Below are 10203 nucleotides of genomic sequence, written 5' to 3'. Positions count from 1 at the left end.
TTGTACTTCAGCCGGCATTGTGCCATTTGTATTTAATTCCGATGCAATTTCTGTGATTCATCGTCAGAAAGAAGGTCCAAGGGATACAGTAAACCTGAAGTGAAGCATCGCACTCTATAAAAAGTGTCACAGAAATGGATCAAAACATAGGCAGTAGGAAGAGTCAGTCTTCTTATACTTAAGTCGGCATTGTGCCTTTTGTATTTAATTCTGAAGCAGTTTCTGTGTTTCAACGTCAATTAGAAGGTCCATGGGATACAGTAAACCTCAAGTGAAGCATCGGAATCTATAACTAGTGTCACAAGAATGGTTCAAATCATAGTCAGTACTAAGAGTCGGTCTTCATGCACTTAAGTCGGCATTGTGCCTTTTGTATTTAAGTCCGATGCAATTTCTGTGTTTCATCGTCAATATGAAGGTCCAAGAGATACAGTAATCCTGAAGTGAAGCATCAGAATCTATAACTAGAGTCACAGGAATGGTTCAAAGCATAGACAGTATGAAGAGTCAGTCTTCTTGTACTTAAGGCGGCATTGTGCCTTTTGTATTTAATTCCGATGCAATTTCTGCGTCATATCGTCATTAAGATAGTCCAAGGTATACAGTAAACCTGAAGTGAGGCATCGGAATCTATAACTAGTGTCACAGGAATGGTTCAGAACATAGTCAGTAAGAAGAGACAGTCTTCTTGTACTTATGTCGGCATTGTGCCTTTTGTATTTAATTCCGATGCAATTTCTGTGTTTCATCGTCAATAAGAAGGTCCAAGCGATACAGTTAAACTGAAGTGAAGCATCGGTATCTATAACTAGCGTCACACTAATGGTTCAAAGCAAAGTCAGTAGGAAGAGTCAGTCTTCTTGTTCTTAAGTCGGCATTGTGCCTTTTGTGTTTAATTCCGATGCAATATCTGTGTTTCATCGTCAATAAAAATTTCCAAGGGATACAGTAAACCTGAAATGAAGCATCGGAATCTATAACTAGTGTCACAGGAATGGTTCAAATCATTGTCAATAAGAAGAGTCGGTCCTCATGTACTTAAGTCGGCATTGTGCCTTTTGTATTTAATTCCGAAGCAATTTCTGTGTTTCATCGTCACAAAGAAAGTACAAGGGATACAGTAAACCTGAAGTGAAGCATCGGAATCTATAACTAGTGTCACAGGAATGGTTCAAAACATTGACAGTAATAAGAGTCAGTGTTCTTGTACTTAAGTCGGCATTGTGCCTTTTGTATATAATTCCGATGCAATTTCAGTGTTTCATCGTCAATAAGAAAGTCCAAGGGATACAGTAAACCTGAAGTGAAGCATCGGAATCTACAACTAGTGTCACAGGATTGGCTCAAAACATAGACAGTAAGAAGAGTCAGTCTTCTTGTACTTAAGTCGACATTGTGCCTTTCGTATTGAATTCCGATGCAATTTCTGTATTTCACCGTCTATAAGATGGTCAGAGGGATACAGTGAACCTGAAGTGAAGCATCGGGATATATTACTAGTGTCACAGGAATCGTTCAAATCATAGTCAGTACGAAGAGTCAGTCTTCTTGTACTTAAGTCGGCATAGTGCCTTTTCTATTTAATTCCGATGCAATTTGTGTGTTTGATCGTCAATAAGAAGGTCCAAGGGATACAGTAAACCTGAAATGAAGCATCGGAATATATAACTAGTGTCACAGGAATGGTTCAAATCATTGTCAATAAGGAGTGGCGGTCTTCATGTACTTAAGTCGGCATTGTGCCTTTTGTTTTTAATTCCGGTGCAATTTCTTTGATTCATCGTCACAAAGAAAGTACAAGGGATACAGTAAACCTGAAGTGAAGCATCGGAATCTATAACTAGGGTCACAGGAATGGTTCGAAACATAGACAGTAAGAAGAGTCAGTCTTCTTGTACTTAAGTCGGCATTGTGCCTTTTCTATTTAATAATGATGCAATTTCTGTGTTTCATCGTCATTAAGAAGGTCAGAGGGATACAGTAAACCTGAAATCAAGCATCGGAATCTACAACTAGTGTCACAGGATTGGTTCGAAACATAGACAGTAAGAAGAGTCAGTCTTCTTGTACTTAAGTCGGCATTGTGCCTTTTCTATTTAATACCAATGAAATTTCTGTGTTTCATCGTCATTAAGAAGGTCAGAGGGATACAGTAAACCTGAAGTGAAGCATCGGAATCTATAACTAGTGTCACAGGAGTGGTTGAAAACATAGTCAGTTAGAAGAGTCTGTCTTCTTGTACTTAATTCGGCATTGTGCCTTTCGTATTGAATTCCGAAGCAATTTCTGTGTTTCACCGTCTATAAGATGGTCAGAGGGATACACAAAACCTGAAGTGAAGCATCGGAATCTATAACTAGTGTCACAGGAATGGTTCAAACATTGACAGTAAGAAGAGCCAGTCTTCATGTACTTAAATCGGCATTGTGCCTTTTGTATTTAATCACGATGCAATTTCTGTGTTTCATCGTCAATAAGAAGGTCAGAATGATACAGTTAACCGGAAGTGAAGCATCGGAAACTATAACTAGTGTCACAGGAATGGTTCAAATCATAGTCAGTAAGTAGAGTCAGTCTTCTTGTCCTTAAGTCGGCATTGTGCCTTTTGTATTTAATTCCGATGCAATTTCTGTGTTTCATGGGCAATATGGTCAGAGGGATACAGTAAACCTGAAGTGAAGCATCGGATTCTATAACTAGTGTCACAGCAATGGTTCAAAATATAGACAGTAGGAAGAGTCAGTCTTCTTGTATTTCAGTCGGCATTGTGCCTTTTGTATTTAATTCCGATGCAATTTCTGTGTTTCATCGTCAATAATAAGGTCAGAGGGATACAGTAAACCTGAAGTGAAGCATCGGAATCAAAACTAGTTTCACAGGAATGGTTCAAAACATAGTCAGTAAGAAGAGTCAGTCTTCTTGTACTTAAGTCGGCATTGTGCCTTTTCTATTTAATTCCGATGCAATATCTGTGTTTCATCGTCAATAAGAAGGTCCAAGTGATACAGTAAAGTTGGAGTGAAGCATCGGAATCTATAACTAGTGTCACAGGATTGGTTCAAAACATAGACAGTAAGAAGAGTCAGTCTTCTTGTACTTAAGTCGACATTGTGCCTTTTCTATTTAATAGCGATGCAATTTCTGTGTTTCATCGTCAATAAGAAGGTCAGAGGGATACAGTAAGCCTGAAGTGAAGCATCGGAATCTATAACTAGTGTCACAGGAATGGTTCAAAACGTAGTCAGTAAGAAGAGACTGTCTTCTTGTACTTAATTCGGCATTGTGCCTTTCGTATTGAATTCCGATGCAATTTCTGTGTTTCACCGTCTATAAGATGGTCAGAGGGATACACAAAACCTGAAGTGAAGCATCGGAATCTATAACTAGTGTCACAGGAATGGTTCAAACATTGACAGTAGGAAGAGCCAGTCTTCATGTACTTAAATCGGCATTGTGCCTTTTGTATTTAATACCGATGCAATTTCTGTGTTTCATCGTCAATAAGAAGGTCAGAGGGATACAGTAAACCGGAAGTGAAGCATCGGAATCTATAACTAGTGTCACAGGAATGGTTCAAATCATAGTCTGTAAGTAGATTCAGTCTTCTTGTCCTTAAGTCGGCATTGTGCCTTTTGTATTTAATTCCGATGCAATATCTGTGTTTCATAGTCAATAAAAATGTCCAAGGGATACAGTAAACCTGAAATGAAGCATCGGAATCTATAACTAGTGTCACAGGAATGGTTCAAATCATTGTCAATAAGAAGAGTCGGTCTTCATGTACTTAAGACGCCATTGTGCCTTTTGTATTTAATTCCGATGCAATTTCTGTGTTTCATCGTCACAAAGCAAATACAAGGGATACAGTAAACCTGAAGTGAAGCATCGGAATCTATAACTAGTGTCACAGGAATGGTTCAAAGCATAGACAGTAGGAAGAGTCAGTGTTCTTGTACTTAAGTCGGCATTGTGCCTTTTGTATTTAATTCCGATGCAATTTCAGTGTTTCATCGTCAATAAGAAGGTCCAAGGGATACAGTAAACCTGAAGTGAAGCATCGGAATCTACAACTAGTGTCACAGGATTGGTTCAAACATAGACAGTAAGAAGAGTCAGTCTTCTCGTACTTAAGTCGACATTGTGTCTTTTCTATTTAATACCGATGCAATTTCTGTGTTTCATCGTCAATAAGAAGGTCAGAGGGATACAGTAAACCTGAAGTGAAGCATCGGAATCTATAACTAGTGTCACAGGAATGGTTCAAAACATAGTCGGTAAGAAGAGTCTGTCTTCTTGTACTTAATTCGGCATTGTGCTTTTCGTATTGAATTCCGATGCAATTTCTGTGTTTCATCGTCTATAAGAAGGTCAGAGGGATACACAAAACCTGAAGTGAAGCATCGGAATCTATAACTAGTGTCACAGGAATGGTTCAAACATTGACAGTAAGAAGAGTCAGTCTTCATGTACTTAAATCGGCATTGTGCCTCAGTATTTAATCCCGATGCAATTTCTGTGTTTCATCGTCAATAAGATGGTCTGAGGGATACAGTAAACCGGAAGTGAAGCATCGGAATCTATAACTAGTGTCTTAGGAATGGTTCAAAACATAGTCAGTAAGTAGAGTCAGTTTTCTTGTCCTTAAGTCGGCATTGTGCCTTTTGTATTTAATTCCGATGCAATTTTGTGTTTCATCGTCAATAAGAATGTCCAAGGAATACAGTAAACCTGAAGTGAAGCATCGGAATCTATAACTAGCGTCACAGGAATGGTTCAAATCATTGTCAATAAGAAGAGTCGGTCCTCGTGTACTTAAGTCGGCATTGTGCCATTTGTATTTAATTCCGATGCAATTTCTGTGTTTCATCGTCAATAAGAAAGTACAAGGGATACAGTAAACCTGTAGTGAAGCATCGGAATCTATAACTAGTGTCACAGGAATGATTCAAAACATAGACAGAAAGGAAGAGTCAGTGTTCTTGTACTTAAGTCGGCATTGTGCCTTTTGTATTTAATTCCGATGCAATTTCTGGGTTTCATCGTCAATAAGAAGGTCCAAGGGATACAGTAAACCTGAAGTGAATCATTGGGATCTACAACTAGTGTCACAGGATTGGTTCAAAACATAGACAGTAAGAAGAGTCAGCCTTCTTGTACTTAAGTCCACATTGTGCCTTTTCTATATAATACCGATTCAATTTCTGTGTTTCATCGTCAATAAGAAGGTCAGAGGCATACTGTAAACCTAAAGTGAAGCATCGGAATCTATAACTAGTGTCACAGGAATGGTTCAAAACATAGTCAGTAAGAAGAGTCAGTCCTCTTGTACTTAATTGGGCATTGTGCCTTTCGTATTGAATTCCGATGCATTTTCTGTTTTTTATCGTCATTAAGAAGGTCAGAGGGATACAGTAAACCTGAAGTGAAGCATCGGAATCTATAACTAGTGTCACAGGAATGGTTCAAACATAGACAGTAAGAAGAGTCAGTCTTCTTGTACTTAAGTCGGCATTGTGCCTTTTGTATTTAATTCCGATGCAATTTCTGTGTTTCATCGTCAATAAGAAGGTCAGAGGGATACAGTAAAAAGGAAGTGAAGCATCGGAACCTATAACTAGTGTCACAGGAATGGTTCAAAACGTAGACAGTAAAAAGAGTCAGTCTTCTTGTATTTAAGTCGGCATTGTGCCTTTTGTATTTAATTGCGATGCAATTTCTGTGTTTCATCGTCAATAAGGAGGTCCAAGGGACACAGTAAACCTGAAGTGAAGCATCGGAATCTATAACTAGTGTCACAGGAATGGTTCAAAACATAGACAGTAAGAAGAGTCAGTCTTCTTGTACTTAAGTCGGCATTGTGCCTTTTGTATTTCATTCCGATGCAATTTCTGTGATTCATCGTCAATAAGAAGGTCCAAGGGATACAGTAAACCTGAAGTAAAGCATCGGACTCCATAACTAGTGTCACAGAAATGGATCAAAACATAGACAGTAGGAAGAGTCTGTCTTTTTATACTTAAGTCGGCATTGTGCCTTTTGTATTAAATTCCGATGCAATTTCTGTGTTTCATCATCAATAAGAAGGTCCAAGGGAAACAGTAAACCTGAAGTGAAGCATCGGAATCTATAACTAGTGTCACAGGAATGGTTCAAAGCATAGACAGTACGAAGAGTCAGTCTTCATGTACATATGTCGGCATTGTAGCTTTTGTATTTAATTCCGATGCAATTTCTGTGTTTCATCATCAATAAGAAGGTCCAAGGGAAACAGTAAACCTGAAGTGAAGCATCGGAATCTATAACTAGTGTCACAGGAATGGTTCAAAGCATAGATAGTACGAAGAGTCAGTCTTCATGTACATATGTCGGCATTGTAGCTTTTGTATTTAATTCCGATGCAATTTCTGTGTTACATCGTCAATAAGAAGGTCAGAGGGATACAGTAAACCTGAAGTGAAGCATCGGAATCTATAACTGGTGTCACAGGAATGGTTCAAAACATAGTCAGTAAGAAGAGTCAGTCTTCCTGTACTTAAGTCGGCATTGTGCCTTTTTTATATAATTCCGATGCAATTTCTGTGTTTCATGGGCAATAAGGTCAGAGGGATATAGTAAACCTGAAGTGAAGCATCGGAATCTATAACTAGTGTCACAGCAATGGTTCAAAATATAGACAGTAGGAAGAGTCAGTCTTCTTGTACTTCAGTCGGCATTGTGCCTTTTGTATTTAATTCCGATGCAATTTCTGTGTTTCATCATCAATAATAAGGTCAGAGGGATACAGTAAACCTGAAGTGAAGCATCGGAATCAAAACTAGTTTCACAGGAATGGTTCAAAACATAGTCAGTAAGAAGAGTCAGTCTTCTTGTACTTAACCCTGCTGTTCTGTTCACTTTTACTTGACATATATACTGTTCGGGTCAATATGACCCGACATATCAAAATGCTTTAGAAACATAAATTTTGGTACAGTTTTAGCTATCGACATTGTTGTTCTATTCCAGTACCTTGTTAGTAATAATAATAATAATAATAATAATAATAATAATGGTAATAATAATAATAATAACAATGCATACAACTTTATTGAGGGATATTTTTCATTTAAATATGCACATAAATTTGAAACAACAGACAGTTTCCATTACAGGCATTCAACTTAGAAAGCACTACAGTTTTTCCATACTTCTATTCTTATTGTTGACAGTTTAGACGTAAGTATTGACATTTTCTAACAACAGACAGTTGTCATTACAGATATTCATCTTAGAGCACACTACAGTACAGAACACACTACAGTTTTTTTATTACATTCCAACATAGAAAGCACTACAACTTTAGAATCCTCTCTTCTTACTGATTGTAGTTTAGGCACAAGTATTCACATAAATTTGAAACAACAGAATTTTCAATACAATCATCTTATAAAATACTACAGTTCTTTTCTTACTGCTTGCACTGTGGACACAAGTAGGTTACATGTTTCTTGCAAATATGTTTACTACATTTTCCACACACCATGTTTGTTTTATTGTCATTACTTGATGGACAGAACTTACAGCGTGCACGTTTTGTAGATTTTCTTGTTGTTACCGATTCTGACACACCACCCACATCATTCGGGTTTTGGATGCTTGTGACCATTCTCAAAGAATCTTCTGTTCTTGGGAAATGCGTTCTTGATGCAATATGTTCTTTTATCAGTGACTTTCCAAGTTCCTCCAAGAATATTCTCCTTCTAGTCAATTTGCTTGCATTCCAATTAGGGTCAACCGAAATCCACAAAACGTATGCATTATAAGCAGAAACATCAAGAATATTGTAGAAAACTATCATTGGCCACCTATTACTTTTTCGTTTGCATGTATATGTACCTAATAACTGATCAAGCGTGTCTACAGCACCTTTGGTTGAATTATAGTCCAAAATCATTTTTGGCTTCTTATCAGCCCTGTCACTGATTTCCGCATCATGGTGGAGAGTGCTCATAAGTACAACATTCTTGTGTCTCTTAGGAATATAATTAACCACAGTAGTGTCATTTGTGAAGTAAAATGAAGAGCTGTGTACCTCCTTGTTGGTCATTTTGTGTGGAAGCTCCGGCTTATTTTTCCGTATAGTTCCCAACATAGTCAATTTCCTTTTCAGAAGCAGCTGCCCCAAATTGTACGACGTAAAAAAGTTGTCACACGTGATATTCTGACCACGTAACTCAGAAGTGAGATCAGATACCACCCTCATTCCCTGATTTCTTTCTGGTGCCGCTCCACTCACCTTTCCTGTATAAATTTGGGCTTTCAGTACGTATGAAGTTTTGCTGTCACACATGGTCCATATTTTGATCCCATATTTTGCCGGTTTACTTGGGATATACTGCTTGAATGGACAGCGACCTCTAAATGCTACTAACTGCTCGTCAACAGTAACATTTTCTCCTGGATTATACAGTTTAGGAAGGACCTCTACCCACTTCTCCCAAATACTACGAATTGCGGCAAGTTTGTCAGTACGTCGTCTTTCCTCTCTAGTAGATTTCTTGTCAAATCGCAGGACACGTGATATCTTACAGAATGTTTCATGAGACATGGTTGCTCGAAATATGTTTCGCCCAGTATCTTTATCCCACAAACTTTTTGTAGACTCCCCATGAGATCGATATACACCCGCTAGGAGTAAGAGTCCTAAGTATGCATGGAAAACAGAACCATCAATATCTGTCCACTGTTCACCATAAACTCGCTGCCCTTCAATATTTGTCATCTCTATTATTTCATTTTGAAGCGCTGTGTGAAATACTGCTTCAAATGAACATTTTACATCAGATATTCTGCTGACTGCATACCTGGTAACTCCTGGGGTACTCTTGATGATGTTCGAAGCTGGTAGGCGACCATGTTGTGCTGGTGGATGCAACTGCCATTCTATATTCCCATTTTTAGAAAGAAAAGTCTCTACACTATTTTGTATGGGCTGTGGACTGTCGTAACTGTCATCGGAACACTCGCTTTCAGATGCATTGCTGATGTGATCTTCAAACTCAGAAAGTGATCCTTCATCTGGTGAGGCATTTACTATTTCTTCCAACTCACGATCATTCAATGGTCTCATCGCCATGGTGTCACAAGTCAAACTGGGCAGAAACAAAGCATTCCAATTATTGAGAACTGCCAATTATTATTTCCTGGGGAAAGCAACAAACAAGCCCATTGTTGTGAACGCATGGAGCTTTAGGTGATTGTTGAGAGTAAGTTGGAATGATGCAGTCACTATTCCCACACAACACAACAAAAATAATTTTCGCCATTTCCAGATTTTAGAAATAAATACGAGTTACACTAAACATATTTGTGTCGGGTCATTATGACCCGAACATTACATATGCAACTATTACAGTTGAAGCCCAAACTTCTTAAACTTTTTTAAAACCTTTTAAAACACATGCTGCTCATCCATTTTCAGACAAAGTCACAAAGTTTCATAAATATATATTGGTATTTACATAATGTAAAATAACGTTCATATTCGTTTCGGGTCATATAGACCCGAACAGAACAGCAGGGTTAAGTCGGCATTGTGCCTTTTCTATTTAATTCCGATGCAATATCTGTGTTTCATCGTCAATAAGAAGGTCCAAGTGATACAGTAAAATTGGAGTGAAGCATCGGAATCTATAACTAGTGTCACAGGATTGGTTCAAAACATAGACAGTAAGAAGAGTCAGTCTTCTTGTACTTAAGTCGACATTGTGCCTTTTCTATTTAATAGCGATGCAATTTCTGTGTTTCATCGTCAATAAGAAGGTCAGAGGGATACAGTAAACCTGAAGTGAAGCATCGGAATCTATAACTAGTGTCACAGGAATGGTTCAAACATAGTCAGTAAGAAGAGTCTGTCTTCTTGTACTTAATTCGGCATTGTGCCTTTCGTATTGAATTCCGATGCAATTTCTGTGTTTCACCGTCTATAAGATGGTCAGAGGGATACACAAAACCTGAAGTGAAGCATCGGAATCTATAACTAGTGTCACAGGAATGGTTCAAACATTGACAGTAAGAAGAGCCAGTCTTCATGTACTTAAATCGGCATTGTGCCTTTTGTATTTAATACCGATGCAATTTCTGTGTTTCATCGTCAATAAGAAGGTCAGAGGGATACAGTAAACCGGAAGTGAAACATCGGAATCTATAACTAGTGTCACAGGA

General features: G+C 38.1%; 1 protein-coding gene across 1 annotated transcript; it reads right to left on the bottom strand.

Annotated features, from left to right (window-relative positions):
• Nucleotides 1–6900: 6900 nt before the first annotated feature.
• On the bottom strand, nt 6901–9109 carry LOC124742008 (piggyBac transposable element-derived protein 4-like; the record flags this gene model as incomplete). The annotated part of the gene is made up of 3 exons (XM_047248744.1): nt 8472–9109; nt 7452–8318; nt 6901–7008 (listed from the first exon to the last, which is right to left on the bottom strand). Coding segments are annotated over exons 1-3 (1613 nt in total), but the record flags the coding sequence as incomplete, so codon positions are not given.
• Nucleotides 9110–10203: the final 1094 nt, after the last annotated feature.

Source organism: Schistocerca piceifrons, unplaced genomic scaffold (assembly GCF_021461385.2).
Source record: "Schistocerca piceifrons isolate TAMUIC-IGC-003096 unplaced genomic scaffold, iqSchPice1.1 HiC_scaffold_2101, whole genome shotgun sequence".
NCBI classification, from domain to species: domain Eukaryota; kingdom Metazoa; phylum Arthropoda; class Insecta; order Orthoptera; family Acrididae; genus Schistocerca; species Schistocerca piceifrons.
This window is presented reverse-complemented; position numbering and strand designations above follow the sequence as displayed.